Source organism: Struthio camelus, chromosome 30 (genome assembly GCF_040807025.1).
Source record: "Struthio camelus isolate bStrCam1 chromosome 30, bStrCam1.hap1, whole genome shotgun sequence".
NCBI lineage: Eukaryota > Metazoa > Chordata > Aves > Struthioniformes > Struthionidae > Struthio > Struthio camelus.
Window position 1 is genome coordinate 2,728,779 of NC_090971.1, and position 20,042 is coordinate 2,748,820.

The 20,042-nt window shown below is 65.4% G+C and overlaps 3 protein-coding genes across 3 annotated transcripts; 1 reads left to right on the forward strand and 2 right to left on the reverse strand.

The window, feature by feature from the left end:
• Window positions 1–999: 999 nt before the first annotated feature.
• MRPS21 (mitochondrial ribosomal protein S21) lies at window positions 1,000–7,052 on the reverse strand. The gene is made up of 3 exons (XM_068922202.1): window positions 6,966–7,052; window positions 5,939–6,035; window positions 1,000–1,347 (listed from the first exon to the last, which is right to left on the reverse strand). Exons 1-3 carry the CDS (start codon window positions 7,036–7,038, stop codon window positions 1,167–1,169), a joined length of 351 nt encoding a protein of 116 aa, XP_068778303.1. The 5' UTR covers window positions 7,039–7,052; the 3' UTR covers window positions 1,000–1,166.
• A 663-nt stretch (window positions 7,053–7,715) lies between these two features.
• Window positions 7,716–11,438, reverse strand: CIART (circadian associated repressor of transcription; the record flags this gene model as incomplete). The annotated part of the gene is made up of 4 exons (XM_068921942.1): window positions 7,716–9,762; window positions 10,031–10,109; window positions 10,677–10,752; window positions 11,169–11,438. Coding segments are annotated over 4 exons (945 nt in total), but the record flags the coding sequence as incomplete, so codon positions are not given.
• A 4,728-nt stretch (window positions 11,439–16,166) lies between these two features.
• On the forward strand, window positions 16,167–20,006 carry CA14 (carbonic anhydrase 14). Its single transcript, XM_068921943.1, has 11 exons — window positions 16,167–16,224; window positions 17,287–17,352; window positions 17,539–17,709; window positions 17,792–17,934; window positions 18,013–18,108; window positions 18,191–18,257; window positions 18,716–18,873; window positions 18,968–19,094; window positions 19,205–19,225; window positions 19,340–19,424; window positions 19,757–20,006. The coding sequence occupies exons 1-11, from the start codon at window positions 16,167–16,169 to the stop codon at window positions 19,848–19,850; spliced, it is 1,086 nt and encodes a 361-aa protein (XP_068778044.1). The 3' UTR covers window positions 19,851–20,006.
• The last annotated feature ends 36 nt before the right edge of the window (window positions 20,007–20,042 follow it).

The following is a 20,042-nucleotide window of genomic DNA, read 5'->3' on the forward strand; positions in this document are numbered from 1 at the left end:
GGGAACATGCAACATGCAAGGGGCAGCCTGCAAGGGGGGCATGCGAGGCTGGCATGCAGTGTGCAAAGGCCAGGCAGCACGCAGGGGCTGGCATGCAAGGGGCAATCTGCAGCACTCAAGAGCTGGTGTGCAACGGGCAGTGTGCAACACAAGGGCTGCCCTCCCCTTCCCCTCAGCCTGCACGCTCATACAGCTGGCTCTGCAAAAGACCCCCAAGCATACCTGCAGCACTTGTACAGCTTCCTGCCACCCGCTGCCCCCCCAGCACTGGGACACCGGCAAGCAAATACCCACCCCCCCAAGAGCTGCAGCTGCTACCTCATGCTCCCAGGAGCAAACGCTAGGGTTTTGCAGCAATGATGCCCCCTGCCCTGTTGACACGCAGGCACAGACAAAAGGCCCATGGATCTCTCAACATGCAAAGAAAGTGATCCTGTTACACAGTGCCAGGGTGCAAACTATTGGGGCATGGGATGCAGTTGGTCTGGAAAAATAAAACCCTTCCAAGAGCAGAGGGAGGAGGCTGGTAAGATTGTGTAATGTGGACTTTGAGCTGACCAGAGCAGCCTTACAAAAAAAAAAAAAAAAAAAAGAGATGGTATTTAGGATTTTCATACCAAACCAGAACAAGTGGCTTCCCTCCTCAGGAAGCACAGACTGTCATTTGTATTAATCCACCAGCCAGATTTGAGAGGCTAAAGGGACCTCAAAAACAAGTAAAATAAAACAAGCAGCACCTTATTGCGTAACACAGGCTCCTTGCTGCCTGTCAAAACTGCAAACTGAGGGGAAAATGATTATTTTAAAAATACACTGCCAGCACTTTGCTATTTATACAAACCAAATCAGAAATTGTCCTTCTCCCCATTGGTCTGCAAGAGGCCAGGATGGCCTTAGCTAGGCCAGGTGCTATTTAAACAAGACGCAGAGGAGCGGCTAGTTCGAGCAGCAGAATCGCACACGATTTGCTCACCCGAGCGTCACCCAAGCACAGCAGGCGACGCTGCCAAGATGTATTTATTAACAGATAGAAAGGTGACAGCAGTGACACAGGTCCGTCCTCCGCGTGGAGAGGAGCTCGGTTTGCCCGGCCCTCGCGCGCGGTGCCGTGGCAGGGGCCGCGACAGAGGGCTGCCAGCTCCCGATTTCCCGCGGCGCGGCCGGAGCTAGTGGCCGAGCCACGGGTCCTGCCGGTTCTTCCGCGACAGAAAGGCAATCTTCCGGGCCATCTCGGTGTTGTAAACGCGCCGGCACGCCTCGTAGGCCAGCCGCTGCCTTCGGCGGCACGGCTTCTCGTAGTACCGCTTCTGCTTGACGTCGTCGATGATCCCGTCATGCGAGAGGATTCTGCGGGGAGGAAGAGCGGAGTCAAACGTCGCGGCTTCTGCACAATGCGCCGACTGCATCAAACACCAAAATAAACCCACCCACGAGCCCGTATTACGCAAGAGAGCCCTTACTGCAGGCTCCGTTTAGCCTGCTGCTCCCTGCATCACCTATTTCTTTAAATTAGCTGACAGCAGGAATGACAGGCAGGTCAAAACACTGGGGATTTGGGTAAAGAACTGGGCCTCACTTGCATATTTTTAACTCTCCTGCATCAATTACTGCCAGTAGGAATTACAGCGCAGGTAGTCTCTGATGGTGAGGCATTTGCAATGATTTTCCAGTGAAGAGAGGCAGACAGGGCTGGTTGAGAACAGGAGAGGGGTAACCCGCCAACACCTGACCCAGCTCAGTGCACGCAAGGATCGGTCGTCTCCATGCTGCGCCAGTCATCCCGACTTGTTTTGCTCAGAGGCCATTAATGCAAAAACATCAGAGGTCCTAAAGCATTTCGCTTAGCAGGCTGAGAATTATCAGGAGGAAAATAAAACGCCTTTAAAACTTCATTAAGCTGCTTGGTAGTTGTGAAAAATTAATGTGCTGCAGGTAAAGGCAGTTTTCTCCATGGTTACCAAGTCTCTCGGCTGGAGATGACAGCCTGGCAGGCATGTGGTGCCACACCAACGCTGCTGCCTGCGCTTACCGTCACCTTCAGCATGTTTCGCCCCAGCAGAGCGAAGCGGAGACCTTTCCTAAACCACGGCCCGGGCGTCCACAGACGGCGAGTCAGCCCCGTGCAGGCTCTCTTGGAGCCGTCAGCGAGCACACGAGGTGGGACGCAGCTGCATTCCTCCCCGAAGTTATTAGTGGAAATAGTCACGTCAGCACCGCTAAGCTCAGAGCTATAAATAAGCCCCAGCGCTGGGCTCTTTTCCACCCTGCTCCCGAGGCGGCTCCAGCATCCCCCCTCACCGCTCCTCTTCCCCGCGCCGGGGCGGCAGCAGAGCTCCCACGGTGGCTTTGCCTCTCTCGACATCAAAGCCCCATGGCCGGCCACTTCGCCGCCACCACCGTTCCCAACGGGAAATGCTTTCTCCCTGCTGGGTAGGGGCAAACTCCCAAGCACAGCTTGGAAGGCTGCACCGGGCTTTTTCCAACATCCTTACAACACGTTCCCATTTACAGCCACAAGGATGAGCGTTTTAACCTGGTCTGCCCACAGCTGCGCTTAAACTTGGCTATTTTTAAACCACATACGCCCTTAATCTTTGCTTTTACACTGCAGCCTTCACCTGCTGAATCATCTGTTGCTGCTCTTTGTTACAACTCAAGATCAAAGCTCCTCACGCAACACCGGGTGATTTTGCTGCTAATGAGAAAAACTGTCATTCACGCCCCCCGCCATATCATGTACTCTGTTCATCTACTTGCATCTTTCTTATCGCTTGGTACAAGGACAGCAATCCTCGTTTCCGAGGTTAAATCAAGCAGAGCTCATACAAGGTTCACGGAGGTCCTTGAACCCAGCCCTAGGGAGCATAACTGCCTACCTGTTACGGATGGCAACGAGCCACCGCAAGCAACGAACCTTTAGAAGCACGGCTTAAGCCATTTCAGGAAAACCTGGCGTCTGAGCCTTGACTTCGTCCACATTGTAATTCAGGCAAGTTTTTGTACCAATTTAAAATGATGTGGGAACCCAAAGACTGCGACAACCCTGACAGAGTCTCGCGCTCCACAAGTACTAATGACTTACTGTCAAACCTAACAAAGTACCAGTGGACAATAAATCAATAGGAGAACATGCCAACAAACATCTCCATTTTCACCCCTTGTTCCTCATTTGACAAGAGTCAAAAATGTGGCTGGCATCACAGTGACTTTATTTCAAATCTTTTTTTTTTTTTTTTGGATTAAAAACATTTCAACTTTGAGTCATTTCCCCTCGAGCAGAGCTGTGAACAGAAGCCTCGCCGGCACCCCGGCGCTCACATGGCTCTGCGAGCCGCCTCCATGTCACCGGGAAACGTGCGTGAGACAAACGGTCCTGAACGGAGCCGCGAGCCCACCTCCGGCCGCGCGGCTCCCAATGACGCAGCTCCGTCGCTGCCGGCTGCCTCCTTCTCGGAGGCCGGGGCCAATCTGCAGGCAGCCGGTTTCTCAGCCTCGCGCGCCGCTTATGTAACGGCGTGCGTTGGTCCTCGTCCCGCGGACAGGGGCCGGCAGACGCGTGCTCGGCTCCCCCGCCGTGCAGGCATTTGAAGAACGTGCCGAGAATTCAGTCTGCCGCCAGCAAACATTCCCGGCGTAATCACGGCATGATTTATAAACCAGCAGCTCGCGTCTTCAGGCTGCAGGAAACGAGGAGAAAACTACCATGCTACATATGGTGAAAATCACTGTGGAAGAGGTGTCAGGACTGAGAGCAAGGAGCCAACGTGTGACAGCCTTGCTTCCCAAGCAACCTCATAACAACATTGTGCTGCAAACCCCTAGTGGCAGCTGGCAGCAAAATCCCCTTGAGCCACAGGCAGCCGGCTTCATCCCAGCAGCTCTAATCAATTTGCTGTAGCTGCGCAGCAATTCAGAGCCCTGGGGGATCCAGGCTACAGGAAATAACGTATGATCTAGCGTACGGGCACAGCTCTGCAAAGCTGCTTCTATCAGCAGGAGCTGGCTTTCTGGCTGAGGTAGGCAGAACAGCTATTATGGAGGGATTCAAAGGCCACACACGTCCCTGCAACCAGACGCATCCATCGCACAGCCCAAACGTAGCGCTTTCATTATCTGCTGGATGCATCCTATCACAAGAGGCAGCTCATTGCAGGAGTGACAGGCATGTGTCAGCACATGACTGTGCATAAATCCACGGCCCTGGCTCCGGTTGCGTGGTGTGTCTGCCTCCCAGGTTGCACGGTGACAATACCCATGCAGGAACGGTGCCAGCAGGCACGATTCAGCCTCCGAGTTACAAGCTGTCCCAAGGGGCCCACAAAGGCAACGTCGCAAAGCCTCTCCCCACCTAATCTGGGGGCAGCGCAGCTCTGTGCATCAGCCAAACTCTTCCACTTTGGGTTGTGGGAATGCACAGGAGAGCAAGCAGCACACAAGGAATGTGCTCCCAGTGTAGTTACTGCTCTCAAAAGCTGCTTAGCACAAGCAGAGCTGTCAGAGGATTGCTACCAGAGTCTGCTTGGTCCCAGTCAGACGGAGAGCCAGAGCCGTGCTGTTTTTTCCAGCGCAGATGCCAGCAAAGGTCGGTTTAACTGCGGTGCAGGACCTCTCCACACCCAACGCAGACCTCAGAGAAGAGCTGCCCCTTGCCACAAGTCGCAAAAGGTCTGAACGAAGAGCTTTCATTAGCACCCGAGACGATACCAAAACACATGCCGGGAACACCAGTTATTTGGACGTGCCTCGGTGTATTTGTGCGAGGACCTGCATACGCAGGCTAATGAGGACCTGGCTCCTGTCCTGCCCTGCCAGGCCCCTGCAGCGAGAGTCCCAGCGCTACTGAATTACCAAGGGCAGAGCAGCACAAGGGCAAGGGCAAGCCCCAGGTCCAGATCACTGCAAGTCTCAGCTCAGACACCCCGATGGCTCAGGACACAACTGCCAGCCTTTGACCCAGCCATAAATCAGGGTAACGGTTTCCTATCTCACAACAGGGAGGAAAGAGCGATGAGGCTCAGTTGCAGCACTAAAGCGTCTTGAGCTCTTACCGACCTGCAGCCAATCATTTTAAAAAGCACAAGCAAAGAGAAACCCCTAATAGCTTAGGCACTTAGCCTGACTTGCATGACAATAGAGAGATCCTACACCAGGCTATGCTGCATCTTCCCTTTGAGTACTGCTTGTGAACTCACTTCCACTGGAAAGAATTGTACAGAACACAGGTAATGAAAGGAAACAATATTGAGCCATAAGGACCAATGCTTCATCTTGAAGCAAAGACTAGACAAAATTACCGCTCCTCTCCAGCCACAGAGAGCTCTGACCCTGCAGATGAACGCGACATTGCTGCTGAGCCGAGACACAGCCAGCCTCGATGAGAATCACTGCTTTCCCCACAAAACGCGTCCTAACGTTATAACCAGACTTCACAACTCACCCAGCGACCTTCCAGCAGCATCGCCAGCCACCCTCAACTGCGCTGGGGGAACGAGGATTAACACGCGGCGGGCACCACAGCGTCCAGCCGTACTAGACGCATCTACCACACGCGTGGATCTGGCTTGCTAAAAGCTTCCCCTCTCCTTTATCAAGGGTGATTTCAGGGACAGAAAGAGTACCCTGTCAAACGACAAGCTGTTATACACGTATTTGAATTTGTGTGATAGTTATTTCCTCAGCTGAGCTTCACGGAATCCAAAGCAGTTTCAAAGCAGGCCTTAGCTCTTCTGCAATACAGCTTGACAGCGACTATTTCTGCAACACACAGGAAAAAGCTCTTCTTCCAGTGAAAACTCCACTAAAAACAGCAGCAATTTCCAGATACGCTCGGGAGGTGGCAGCTGCCCGTCCCGCATACTGCGACCCACAGCACGCCAGGCTGCTTCCACCCTCGCCCCACGCGCTCCGGGGTGCCGCCCGCGACCCCGCTCCCACTCGCCTGTTCAGCGCCCCGTAGGCCGCCTCGACGTTGCCGTTCTGCACCATGACGGTGCGGCCGATAAACCGGAGGTGATTCGCCATGTCGCACGCCGGCTCTGCGGGGCAGCGGGAATTCAGGCCGGCCGCAGCCCCCAGGACAACCTTGTGGGGGACCGGTCACCCCCACACCCCCCCCCAATCCCGGACACCCTGGTAGGGCCGGTCTCGCCCTCACCAAAGGCCCTGGTAAGGCTAATTCCTCCCCAAAGAGACACTGGGGGGGGGGGTCACTGGTAGGGCCTGTCAGCACCCCACCCCCCCTCAGAGTCCCTGGTAGGGGTGGTCCCCCCCAAAGAGACACCTTGGGGGGGGGGTCACCGGTAGGGCCCGTCACCGCCCCATCCCCCCCGAGGCCCCGGTAGGGCCGGTCCCCCAGCCAAAGAGACACCTTGAGAGGGGGTCACCCCCCCCTCAAAGAGACACCTTGAGAGGGGGTCACTCCCCTTCCCGAGGCCCCGGTAGGGCCGGTCCCCCCCTCAAAGAGACACCTTGAGAGGGGGTCACCCCCCCCGAGGTCCCGGTAGGGCCGGTCCCCCCCTCAAAGAGACACCTTGAGAGGGGGTCACCCCCCCCTCAAAGAGACACCTTGAGAGGGGGTCACCCCCCCCGAGGTCCCGGTAGGGCTGTCCCCCCCCCCTCAAAGAGACACCTTGAGAGGGGGTCACCCCCCTTCCCGAGGCTCCGGTAGGGCCGGTCCCCCCCGCCCCCGCCAAACAACCCCCCTTGGGGGTGCCGATTCCCCCCCCCGCCCTGGGCCCGGGCCCGGGCCCGTCGCCGCCTCCCCCAGAGGCCCGGGTAGGACTCGTCCCCGTCCCCGTCCCCGTCCCCCCCTCCTGGAGGTCCCGGCCGGGCCGTCCCCACGCCGGGCCGAGGCCCCGTCAAGGCGGCCCGGGCCCGGCGGGTGGCTCCGCCCCTCCGGACCGGCGGCCGGAGCCGGGTCAGGCCGGGGGAGGGGGGTGGGGGGGGCCGCGGCCCGCACAACTCACGGCCGCTGCGCGCCCCGGAAGCGGAAGCGGAGCCGCGCTGCCCGCGCGCCCCCTCCCCCGCCCGCGGAACCATGGCAACGGGGCCGGGGGGCGGGGCTGTGCGGGCGGCGGGGGGCGGGGTCAGAGCGGCCGCGGACGCGCGTGCGCCCCCCTCGGAGGAGCGTGTGGCCGGCTGCCGCCGTGCCCAGGCAGAGCCGGGAGGGCAGCACGGCCGGGGGCCGCCGCGCCGGGACATGACCAGCGCAGCCGGGGGCCACCATGCCAGGACACGGACAGTGCAGCCGGGGGCCACCACGCCGGGACATGACCAGTGCAGCCAGGGGCCACCACACCGGGACGCGGACAGTGCAGCCGGGGGCCACCACACCAGGACATGACCAGCGCAGCCAGGTGCCACCACGCCGGGACATGACCAGCACACCCAGGGGCCACCACGCCGGGATGCGGACAGTGCAGCCGGGGGCCACCACGCTGGGACACGGACAGTGCAGCCGGGGGCCACCGTGCCGGGACATGACCAGCGCAGCCGGGTGCCACCATGCCGGGACATGGCCAGCACAGCCAGGTGCCACCACACCAGGACATGACCAGCGCACCCAGGGGCCACCATGCCAGGACATGACCAGTGCAGCCGGGTGCCACCACACTGGGACATGGCCAGCGCAGCCAGGTGCCACCACGCCGGGACATGACCAGCGCACCCAGGGGCCACCACGCCGGGATGCGGACAGTGCAGCCGGGGGCCACCACGCTGGGACACGGACAGTGCAGCCGGGGGCCACCGCGCCGGGACATGACCAGCGCAGGCGGGGGCCACCACGCCGGGACGCGGACAGTGCAGCCGGGTGCCACCACGCCAGGACATGGTCAGCACACCCAGGGGCCACTACGCCGGGACATGGCCAGCACAGCCAGGGGCCACCACGCCGGGACACGGCCAGTGCAGCCAGGTGCCACCACGCTGGGACATGGCCTGCACAGCCAGGTGCCATCACACCAGGACATGACCAGCACACCCAGGGGCCACCATGCCAGGACATGACCAGCGCACCCAGGGGCCACCATGCCAGGACATGACCAGTGCAGCCGGGTGCCACCACACCGGGACATGGCCAGCGCAGCCGGGTGCCACCATGCCGGGACATGGCCAGCACAGCCAGGTGCCACCACACCAGGACATGACCAGCACACCCAGGGGCCGCCGCGCCGGGACGCGGCCAGCGCAGCCGGGTGCCACCACGCTGGGACATGGCCAGCACAGCCGGGGGCCACCATGCCGGGACGCGGACAGTGCAGCCGGGTGCCACCACGCCGGGACATGGCCAGCACAGCCAGGGGCCACCACACCAGGACATGGCCAGCACAGCCGGGTGCCACCACGCCGGGACATGGGGAGGAGGGTACGACCATGGCAGGACATGGCCAGCACAGCCAGGTGTCACCATGCTGGGGCATGGTCAGGTGTGGGTACCACCATGCCAGAACATGGCTAGTGAACCAGGTGCCACCATGCTGGGACATGGTTGGGGGGTGGGTACCACCATGCCAGAACATGGCCAGCGCAGCCAGGTGCCACCATGCTGGGACGTGGTCAGGGGTGGGTACCACCATGCCCAGGTGACCTATCCCCTGCTGCAAGGCTGAGGTGCCAGGCTGGGGGGTGGCTGTGTCCCCACCATGTCCCCTCCTGGGGCACCAGCAGCCCCTGACAAGGGCAAAACCCCAGGAAGTCGCTGTAGGAGGAAAAAGACCAGCCCCGAATCACCCTGCAGGCGCTTTTATTCCCGGCTGCGACGCTCACGCCAAAAATCCGCTTAAACCTCCCGGACACGACGTAGCAACAACTGTGGGGGCCGTTTGGACCCCGCGCCAGGGCGATTCGGGGGAAGGCGGCGCGCCGTCCTGCCACGGAGCATCCCACTGAGCCGAGCCAGCGCGGGAAAAGGCACAGGAGCACCGAGGCTGGTTTCTGCCCCCGGCAAGGGTCCGCTCCCGGGGCCGAGCACTGACGCGTGTGTCACGGCGTCAAGCGCCGTTCGGTTGAAGGAAGCCTCTCGGTGACGGGGAAGAGAGCAGCACCCTCAGTCCGCTCCCCCGGGAGCCGCTCTTAAAATATGAAGTATCACATTCATCCCCAAGCCGCTGCCTTTTTAACGGTGTCACCCCCCGCACGCCTGAAATGTTTCACTTAAAAAAAAAAAAAAAAAAAGGCAGAAATAATTAAACCAGAAAAAAGAGCAAAACTGCAAATCCACACATTTCGGAGATGTGCCATAGTCATGCATCTGGTGGCGCAGCGGGGTCCCCAGTCCGCCTGTCCCCGGCGGGCAGGAGGGTGGCATGTCCGTAGCATGGTGTCCCGAACACGATGTCCCCGTTGTCCCCAACATCCCCGGTGTCCTTGATGTCCCCGACGTCCCTAGGCAGGCTGCGGCAGCGGAGCGGCTCAGCGGGGCCGGGCGAGCAGCGGCGGGGGCCGGCCGAGGCGGCGCGGGCCGGGAGGAAGAGGACGGTAGCGGCGGCGGCGCAGGGGTCTGGGACGGCGGCGGCAGCAGTGGCAGCTCCCGGCGGCGGCAGGGTGCAGATAGGCGCCGCGTGCACCCACGTGACGCTCATGCCGGGGCGGGCGGCCGCCACGGCGGGGGGCACCTCCTCGGCGTCACCGCGCCGCCACCGCCTCTCCGCCGTGGCGGCGGCCCCCGGGTTGCGGTCAGAGCAGGCAGTTTTGGGGGCGACGTGGGGGAACCAGAGCTTCAGCATCATCTCAACCTGCAGCAGCGTGCCCAGGTAGCGCTCGCTGCGGGAAAAGCGGGAAGAGCCCGGTGACGCCAGCACCGCTGCGCCCCGTTTTTGGGGGGGGGGGGGGGAAATCACTGCGATTCACTGGCAGGAGCATCTCCTGGGCGCCACTGAGACACGAGGGTTTCCCTGCACACGGGGCAAAGCCCTGGTGCCAAACCCACAGATCAGGACATGGGACGGCTGGAAAAGCCTGTTTGCGCCACCCGCCCCGAGGATTTGCAAGGGATCGCAGGGAGATTTAGCCCATTTTGGGTGAGACTTACCCCATTTCGGGCTTCTGCAAGACCCCAATGATCCTCTGGATCCTGTCCATGGCCACACTCTGCTGGAAACTACTCAGTCCTGCAAGATCAAAGCCCAGCTGTTAGCTGAAACCAAACCGAACCAGCTTTAATAACCCGCCACCGGAGACGCGGCATGACAAAACGCGCGGAGCAGCCGGGGAGCGGAGCCTGGGACGCGACGGGGCGACTGAGGTGAGCGTCAGAGGCTGCACCCAGATCCCGCAGGATTAAAAAAAAAAAAAAAAAAGCAGAAAACGCAGTGACCTGCCCTCCCTCTGCTGACACAGACATTTCCCATGGGCAAAGTGGAAAAACTCTGGGGAAGGGTCCAGCATGGGGAAACAGACCCCTGGGAAGTATCCCGCGCTGGAGGGGATGGGTGGGAAGGACCCCGGCAAGCTCTGCGTGGCTGCTCCTGCTCCGGGCTGATCTCCCGTTCCTGAGCTGCTGGATCCCATTAATATTTAACAGCAGCACTGGAGGGAGCTGGGCTGATGAAACAGCCAGGCCCTGCTCCGGCTGGGCAATGGGAAAAGGCAGCCTGGGACCTGCCACGTCATCGCAGTGTCACCTGCCGGGGACACTGGCTCTGTCCTTCCTGAGCAGGATGTGGCTGCGGACCCACCTTTCTCGTAGCGCCCCATCTTGAGCCCGTTGAGCAGCTCCGCCAGGGGCCTGATAAAACCCTGCAGCTCCCGGCACTGCGAGGAAGAGGAGGGAGGCGATGAGCACCCGCTGGACACCACAGCATCGTCCCCTCCCGGCACCGCCGAGCACCCCGGGGTGCCTGGGTGGGTGCAATAACACCGCGGAGAGCTCAGAGCGAAAGCGCCCAGTGCCAGCAACACCCAGAGGGCTCTGCCGCACCTCGGCTTGCTTCGAAGCCCCCCGCTCGTGCTCAGCCTCGTCCCTGGACACAAACCGGGAGGCTTAAAACCCCACTGAGCTGTTCAGGTGGGGGAAACTGAGGCAGAGCCACCTGCGAAGCCTGTCCTGCGTCTTGCACATCCTTGCCGCGGCTCTGCTCCCAGGGATGGGACAGCAGCACGGGACAGACCCCAGCCCACGCATTTCTGGGTGTTTTAATTTTTGGGTTTTTTTTCTTCGCCAAACTCACTTTTTGGGCGAAAAGCCGGTCTCCATCAGTCAAAGGGGATTTCAGGCCGTCGCTGGGCTCCGCGTCCCCGTTCCGCTGCCTCTTGGCCCCATGGGGGGCCGGATGCGCCGCGAATTCGGGGCAGCCCCTCTCCCCCGCTGCCAGACGCTTCCGGCTCTTCTCCGTCCTCGGCTGCCCCGTGTCCCCGAGGCTCGGCAAAACCCCGGCGTAGCGGGCGCGCGGGGCCGCCGGCCTCCAGAGGCGCCGGCGGCGGGCGGGCGGCGGGCTGGGGGCAGCCCAGCGCGGGTGCCGGGGCCCCGGGGGGGAGCCGGCAGCGGCGCGGGGGCCGCCCACCTCGCTCTCGCCGTCCGACAGGAAGACGCCGAGGTCGTCGTCGCTGGCCGCCGAGCAGGGCGACTCGCAGGACGAGACGCTGGCCGAGGGCTCCATGGGTGCGGGGCTCTGGCGGGAGGCAGAGGGGACGCGGTGAGGGCGCCGCGGCGGGGAGCACGTGCCAAAGAGCTTGGCTGGAATAACCCCCCCCTCAGCCCAGAAAGGGAACTAAAGAAGGAGGAAAAAAAAAAAAAACCCAAATCCATACTTTTCTCCCCCCCCCCGTGACTCCCTGCTCGGCACTGCTGGGGCGAGGGCATGGCTCCAGGCCTCCCACGCGCCTCACCGCTCCCTGGGGAGCGGACAGGGATCAGCTCCCTGTCCCGGGCAAGGCAGGAGAGAGAATATAGAATTAATTTAAAATAGTAATAATAATAATAACGCAAAGTTTCCCAGCTTGCCTCTTCTGCCCCGCTTTTGAGGTGCGGCAGCGGGTGCCAAGCCCCCGCGAGCGAAACAGCGGGAGGGAGGGAAACGAGCTCGCGGCCTTGGCACCGCGCAGCAGCTCCCCGGGGATCAGGAGCCGCCGGGTCCCCGGCATGGAGCGAGGGGCGGGGGGGGGGTCCCACTCACCCCACGGGGCACCCACCCGGGTTCCTCCCCCAAACCGAGCGGGCGCCGACCCGGGGCTGTGCTGCGCTGCACAGGCCGACGGCAGAACAGGGGACTCTCAGCATCCGCGGTGCTGGGGGGCTGCGCTGGCTCCGGGGGGGGGGGGCAGCCACGGGGTGCTGCGGGGGGGCACGGGGGGACCCCAATCTGGGGCCTCCTCCCGTGGTGGGTGCTGAGGGAGGGGGACTGCAGAACCGTGCACCCCGTAGCAGGGCTGGGGGTCACCACCCCCCCCAGTGACAGGGCTGGGGGGGGCCCTGGCTGCCCCCTACGCCCCGGCATGCCCCACACCCTCCCGGCAGGGCTGCTGCTGGGGGGGGGGGAGCCCGGGGGCTCCCCGGTAGGGTCCCAGCCCGAGGAGGGCGGCGGGGCGCGGCAGCACCCCTCTGACCCAGATCCCGGGCAGCCGGGAGGCGCGGCGGCCGGCTCGGTGCCGGGATGCGGGGACACGCGGCGCCGCTGCGGATCCCTCGGGAAAGCCCCACCCAGCCCGGACACCGGGACCGGGACCTGCCGCCGCCGGCCGCCCCAGCCCGGCGCCCACCCGGTACCGATCGCCTCACCTGCTCCCGCCTGCAGCTCTGCCTAAGGCTCCGGCTCCGGCTCTGCCCCAGCTCTGCCGCCGCCGCTCCGGTCCCAGCGCGCCGCGGTCCCGCCCCCGGCCCCGGCTCCGGGCCGGCTCCACGCGGCCACGTGCGGCGCGGCACGTGCCTCCCGCCGCGCCCCGCCCACCGCGCTCCCATTGGCTGCGCCGCGCGCTGCAATGTAACGGGCGGCGGCGCCCCGGCCGCGCCCCCTCGCCCTCATTGGCCCGCCGCCCCATCCCCAGCGCCCAATGGCGAGGCGGCGCCGCGCGGATTGGCCGGGAGGGTGGGGCCCGAGGCCACGCCTCTACATGTGGCTCGGCGGGAGCGCGCGCGGCGCCGCGCTGGGGACACGCCCCCGCGGGGGGCGGGGCTGGGCGGAGGGCGAACCGGGGGGGGCCGACACGGGGGAGGAGGCACCGGGGGGAGCTGCGGGGACCCCAACCGGGGGGGGGCCTGGGATCCCCGAAACTGGGGATGGGCAGCAGAGCCTCCAGCACTCAGGGATGTGGGGACGCAGGGACAGAGGGATGCGGGGACATGGGGACACAGGGATGGGGGACATGGGGACGTGGGGACACAGGGATGGGGGACATGACGTGGGGACACAGGGATGGGGGACATGGGGACGCAGGGACACAGGGATGGGGGACATGGGGATGCGGGGACACAGGGATGGGGGACATGGGGACGCAGGGACACAGGGATGGGGGACATGGGGATGTGGGGACACAGGGATGGGGGACATGATGCAGGGACACAGGGATGGGGGACAAGGGGACACAGGGACACAGGGATGGGGGACATGGGGACACAGGGACACAGGGATGGGGGACAAGGGGACACAGGGACACAGGGTTGGGGGACATGATGCAAGGACACAGGGATGGGGGACATGGGGATGCGGGGACACAGGGATGGGGACATGATGCAGGGACACAGGGATGGGGGACATGGGGACACAGGGACACAGGGATGGGGGACAAGGGGACACAGGGACACAGGGATGGGGGACATGGGGATGCGGGGACACAGGGATGGGGACATGATGCAAGGACACAGGGATGGGGGACATGGGGATGTGGGGACACAGGGATGGGGGACATGATGCAGGGACACAGGGATGGGGGACAAGGGGACACAGGGACACAGGGATGGGGGACATGGGGACACAGGGACACAGGGATGGGGGACAAGGGGACACAGGGACACAGGGTTGGGGGACATGATGCAAGGACACAGGGATGGGGGACATGGGGATGCGGGGACACAGGGATGGGGACATGATGCAGGGACACAGGGATGGGGGACATGGGGACACAGGGACACAGGGATGGGGGACAAGGGGACACAGGGACACAGGGATGGGGGACATGGGGATGCGGGGACACAGGGATGGGGACATGATGCAGGGACACAGGGATGGGGGACATGGGGATGCGGGGACACAGGGATGGGGGACATGATGCAGGGACACAGGGATGGAGGACAAGGGGACACAGGGACACAGGGTTGGGGGACATGGGGACGCAGGGACACAGGGATAGGGGACATGGGGATGCGGGGACACAGGGATGGGGACATGATGCAGGGACACAGGGATGGGGGACATGGGGATGCGGGGACACAGGGATGGGGGACAAGGGGACACAGGGACACAGGGTTGGGGGACATGGGGACGCAGGGGTGGGGGCCCACAGTGACACAGGCATGCAGAGGTGTGGGGACAGAGGGTGGCAGTGCCATGGGGCCGGCGGGCACGTGCCAGGGCGCACGGCAGCCGCGCAGCACGACGGCCCAGCTAAGCCGGCCCAGGGCAGGCGGTTTCAGCAGCGCCTGGGAGCCGCGGCCAGCCTGGCCCGACACCCCGAAACCCGCTGGTCTTTCCGGGGCACACCGGCTCCCATCCTGGCCAGCCAGGGTGAGAACCCCCATGAGGCCGCAGCGCCTGGCTGTGCGGCGGTGCCCCCCGAGCCGCCGCCGGGGCAGACCCGACACGGGCACCTCCAGCCCCCCGACACCCGCCTGGCCTGGGCTGCACCGCGGCCGGGGCCTGCGGGAGCCCGGGAGCCTCTGGGGCAGCAGAAGAGCCGGGGCCACGTGCTCTCCAGCTCCCCGGCGATGGCATGCGCTGGGGAACGGCGTGTGCCGGGGGATGGCATGTGTTGGGGGGACAGCATGTGCCAGCGTTCACATGCGCTGGGGCTGCTGTGTGCCAAGGACAGCGTGTACCAGGGACCGCGAGCACCTCGGGGGTGCCGCCTGCCCAGGCAGCCCCGCGCCCCCACCCAGGGCCGGCTGAGACCTGGCGCTCTTGTGACACCGCAGCGGGGCGCTCCCGGGACGGGCGGGGAATAGGACCCCGCGGCGCCGCCGCCGCCGCCCGGCCCACGCGGGCCCACACGCGGGCATGAATGGGGCTGCCGGCCCGCCCCCGCCGCCGGAGCCCAATGGCGCGCGGCCGCGGTGTTGCGTCACGTCCGGCAGGACCAATGGAAGGCCCCGGCATCGCCCCCTCCCCCCGAGACAGTTACATAATGGAGGCGGGGGGGGGGGGGGCGCGCGTGTGTGCGCACGTGTGTGCGCGCGCGCGTGTCTGCGCATGCGCCGAGGTCAGCGCCCCCTAGCCGCGTGTGTGCGCGTGCAGGCGCGGGGGCGCGCGCGCGCGCACGCACTTGTGTGCGCACATGTCTGTGCATGTGCACGCGTGTGCGTGTGTGCTGCCGGGTGCGGGCGGGCGGGCGTGCATGCATGCGCGTGCGCCTGGCATGTGTGCGTGTGCAGGGCTCCCCCCCACCCGCGGGAGCTGCGGGGTGAAGGGACCCCGGGGAGGGACAAGGGGACAGAGGGATGATGGCACACCCATGGCCCTGCACCCACGACTCCACTGCACCCACGGCCTCGCTGCACCCACGGCCCTGCTGCACCCTTGACCCCATAGGACCCACGGCCCCGCAGCACCTACGACCCTGCAGTACCCACAGCACCCACAGTCCTGCAGCACCCGTGACCCCGCAGCACCCACAACTCTGCAGCGCTTACGACCCTGCAGCACCCATGACCCCACTGCACCCTGGCCCCATGGCACCCATGACCCCACTGCACCCAAAGGTGCTACCTCAGCTCTGGGCAGGAAGATGCACCGAGCAGAGCACCAGCACGCTCATCACATCCCACCCGGAGCAGGTCAGGGCTGGAGAAGCGGGTCAGCCACCAGGGTGCTCCGTGCTTCGCCCCGACCCCGTATCCCCACGAGGCAGCTCCGGGCACCCACGGGTGCCGGCTGCGGGAAGGGGTGGGGGGAGACACCCACCAATGCCGAACCAACAGGGCCGCAGGGGAGCCCGGCCCCTCGGCCCCGGGTAATCCCGCCGGAGCGGGGGGAGCGGCGGGCTATAAGGGCCGGCAGCCCCGGGGGCCGGCGGCGACGATGCTGCTGGCCGTGGCGCTGCTGCGGGGCCTGGCGCCGGCGCTGGCTGCCGCCGCCGGTGAGTGCCGCCCGCCGCCTCGCTCGCCCAAATCGGGACTAACGAGCCCCAACGCCGCCCGGGCGGCGAGGCGAAACCGCGTCGGGTGCCGGGGGTCCCCGGGGGCGCCCCGGGGTGCTGCCGCGCGGGACGGCGCCGGTGGGGAGGTGCCGGGGCGGCGAGGGGCTCCGCGGCACCCGGGAAGCCCGTGGGAGACCGGCTGGCTGCTGGGATGGGGATGAGCGGGGGGGGGGGCGGCCGGGGGCACCCATGGGTGCCCTCCTGCACCGAAACGCGGCTACATCCAGGGTGGCTCTCGAGGGCACCCATGCTTGGGGACTCCGTCCCGGGGCGAATCCCCCCCCTCGAAAGGACAGAGACGGGAGGACGGAGCGTGGGGTGACGGGGGCCCCCGCGCCGTCCCCGTCCCCGACCTCTCTGCCCCTCCGCAGGGTGGCACTGGACCTACGCCGGTGAGCGGGGCCGGACGTCCCCCCCCCGAAGGCACCCACGACGCCCCGTCCCCCTCGGTGCCACCCAGCGCTGGGACCCCCCTCCGGCTCTCCGCCGCTCCGGGAGGGCCCAGGCGTCCGGCTGCGACCCCCACCCGCCGCTGCTCCTGCCGGGGGCGCCCGAGCTGTGACAGCCACCCCGGTGGCCTTGTCCCTCTCCCCACTCCGCCTCACTCAGCGGGGGCTCCCGGACGCCTGGGCCCCCCGCTCAGCTCCTGGCACTCTCCAACGGGCCCTTTGTGCTCCCCTTACATAAGCCGGGGCGGCCGCCCTGCGCCAGGGTGCCAAGTCCAATTAGGTCCCGCGGGCACCCCGTGGCCCCGCTCCCCGCCGAGCCCCGCGGATTTGGGCAGGAGCCAGCCCCGCCAGCCCGGCTTTATCCCTGCTTTCCCACGTGGAAAAAGTTTGCCGGCGAACTCATTTGCTAGCTGGGAACCCGCCGAAAGCAAAGGACCGGCGGGGTTCGGGTGCTCGCCTCGGCCCCCAGCCAAAGGGAGGGCAAAGCAGGGTGAAACGTGGCGGCGGGGGGAGAGGGGGGACGAAAGTGGGGTCGCGTCGTGAAAAAATGCAGTGGTGGGAAAATGCAATGGAGGGGAAAAGCAACAGAGGGGAAATGCAGCGGTGGGAACGTGCAACGGTGGGAACGTGCAATGGAGGGGAAATGCGACGGGGGGAAACGCAGGGTGCAGTGGGGAGGCCCTGGGATGGCTCCCGGGGCTGAGCTGCTGCAAGCCCTGACACCAGGGTGGTGGGTTTGAGGGGGGGGGGTATCACCTCCCAGAACGCCTGGGCCCCCGCCTGAGCGGCTGCGCTGTGCCCCCAGGCCCGCACGGGCAGGAGCGCTGGGCCGAGGGCTACCCGGCCTGCGGGGGCCGAGCCCAGTCGCCCATCGACATCGAGACGCGGCGGGCGCAGCCCGACCCCTCGCTGCCGCCGCTGCGGCCGCAGGGCTCCGGGGCCGGTGCCTGGGGCCTGGCCAACAACGGCCACACAGGTGAGCGGGGAGGGGGCTGCCCGTCCCCCCCCCACACCTGCACGGGGCCCCCGGGACACGCACCCACCCGCTGTGCCCGCAGTGGCGCTGGCGCTGCCGCCGGCGCTGACGCTGCACGGGCTGCCGCGCACCTTCGCCGCCGCCCAGCTCCACTTCCACTGGGGCCGCCGCGGCCGGCCCGGCGGCTCCGAGCACCTCCTGGACGGGCAGCCCGCCCCGGCCGAGGTAAGGGTCCGGCGGGGCGCCCCCTCCCCGGCGGCGGTGGCCACACAGGGACCCAGGCGGCGGCTCTGCCCCCCGCAGATGCACGTGGTGCACTACGACGCCGAGCGCTTCGCCGACGCCAGCGAGGCCCAGCAGCACGCCGGCGGCCTGGCCGTGCTCGCCGTCCTGCTGGAGGTAAGGGCGGCCCGGCTCGAGGCCGGCGGTGCCCCACCGCGGCGGGCACGACCCTGACGCCGAGCCCGTCGCCCTCCGGCAGGCTGGCGCCGAGCCCAACCCTGCCTACGACAACATCCTGCGCCACCTTGACAGTGTCCGGTACGCAGGTGAGGCGCCGCGTGAGCCAGTGGGCAGTGCTGGGGAGACAGCAGCTGCACAAGCAAGTGGGTAGCACCTGGAAGACAGCAGCCATGTGAGAAAGTGGATAGTTCTCAGGAGACAGCAGCTGCACGAATGAGTGGGTAGTGCCGGGGAGATAGCAGCTGCATGAGCAAGTTGGTAGTGCTGGGGAGACAGCAGCTGAGCGAGCAAGTGGATAGCGCTCGGGAGACAGCAGCTGTGTGAGCAAGTGGATAGCGCTCGGGAGACAGCAGCTGCGCAAGTCAGTGGGTAGCACTGGGGAGAGAGCAGCTGCAAGCAAGTGGGTAGCACCAAGGAGATAGCAGCTACACAAGTGAGTGGGCAGCACTGAGTAGCAGTGAGCAGCCAAAACGGCTTCGTTAGGTAGTAAGAGATACTGCACGAGCGCCTGCTCATCCGGTGCTCACCCCGCCGCCCTCCCCAGGGCAAAAAACCTCCATCCCCTCCTTCAGCCTGCGGGACCTGCTGCCCGAGCGCCTGGACCGCTACTTCCGCTACAATGGCTCGCTCACCACCCCGCCCTGCTTCCAGAGCGTCCTCTGGACCGTCTTCGAGCAGCGCGTCCGCATCAGCAGCGCCCAGGTAGGGCCCCGGCGCCCACCGCACCTGCACGCGGGAGGGATGGGCTGTCCCCTATAGGCTGCTATAGGGGACCCACAGCCCAGCTGTCTTTCAGCTGGAGCAGCTCCAGGGAGCCCTTTACGCCACGACGGCCGAGCAGCCCTCGCCCGAGCTCCTGGTAGACAACTTTCGGGCCCCACAAAGCCTCAACCAGCGCCTGGTGCTGTCGTCCGTCCCCGTCGGTGAGGCCCAGGGGGAGGAAGTGGGAGAAGGGCTCTGCCGCCCCAAAACCCACCCCGACCCCCCAGCCAGGCACGGGGAGCGGAGCTCAGCACCGGCTCTTCTCTTGCAGGGCCAGCAGGATACACGGCAGGTTCGGCGTGGCAGGAGCTGGGGAAACCGAGGCAGAGCGGCTGGGGCGGCCCCTGCGGCCAAACTGGGGTCCCCGCAGCCCTGTCCCCCCTGACCGCTCTCTGGGCTCCCGCAGGTGAGGTCGTCGCCATCGTCTTCGGGATCATCTTCGGCTGCCTCGGCCTCTTCCTCGCCATCTACTTCGTGGTGAAGAGGATGCGGTGAGGGCGGGGGCGGCCGCGGCGGATCCCGGCGCGGCGCTGGGAGCCCCAAGCGGTTTCGCCCGCTGGCTCCCAGCTGCCGCGCGTCGCCGAGGGAGCTCGGCTCGAGGCCCGTCGCCGCTTCCCGCCGGTGGAGAGAGCCGCTTCTCCCCGAGAAACCATCGCCCCAACGAGGGAACGGGGCTGAGCGCAGCCGGGGCATCCCACGGGGCACAGAGGCACACGCTGCCTGCGGGCTCGGGCTCGCCCCCGCAGGGGTGGGGGTGCAGGGTCTCCCCCCAGACCAGAGGGTCCCTCTCATCTCAGCCCTTCTTTCTCTCCCTTCAAGGTAGAGCGAAGAGGACACAGGCGCAGGACGTCGTGTTCAAATCCTCCACCAGGCGCGCGACCCCGGACGACGGCCACCGCCTCCGAGCCGGGCTGTGACCTGCCTCTTCCCACCCCAGCGCCAGGCATCGGTGCCCTCGGCTGGCTGGGAGCCTGCACGAGATGAATTTGGCAGGTCGCAGCCCAGTTTGGGGCAGGTACAGCTCAAGGGAGCTGGGACCCGCCGGACGCCTCCCCTCAGCAGGTCATGGAGACGGACCCACATCCTCATCCTGCGCCATGCCCTGGCCC

Excerpts from the sequence above, each read along its gene's own strand:
- MRPS21 (XM_068922202.1), bottom strand. The coding sequence starts at position 7,038 with ATGGTTCCGCGGGCGGGGGAGGGGGCGCGCGGGCAGCGCGGCTCCGCT. Across the intron at positions 6,036-6,965 it reads TTCCGGGGCGCGCAGCGGCC|AGCCGGCGTGCGACATGGCG; the intron begins GTGAGTTGTGCG and ends GCTGCCCCGCAG. Across the intron at positions 1,348-5,938 it reads GCCTACGGGGCGCTGAACAG|AATCCTCTCGCATGACGGGA; the intron begins GCGAGTGGGAGC and ends TCCTCCCCGCAG.
- CA14 (XM_068921943.1), top strand. The coding sequence starts at position 16,167 with ATGCTGCTGGCCGTGGCGCTGCTGCGGGGCCTGGCGCCGGCGCTGGCT. Across the intron at positions 17,710-17,791 it reads GGCCAACAACGGCCACACAG|TGGCGCTGGCGCTGCCGCCG; the intron begins GTGAGCGGGGAG and ends CTGTGCCCGCAG. Across the intron at positions 19,226-19,339 it reads GCCAGCAGGATACACGGCAG|GTGAGGTCGTCGCCATCGTC; the intron begins GTTCGGCGTGGC and ends GGGCTCCCGCAG.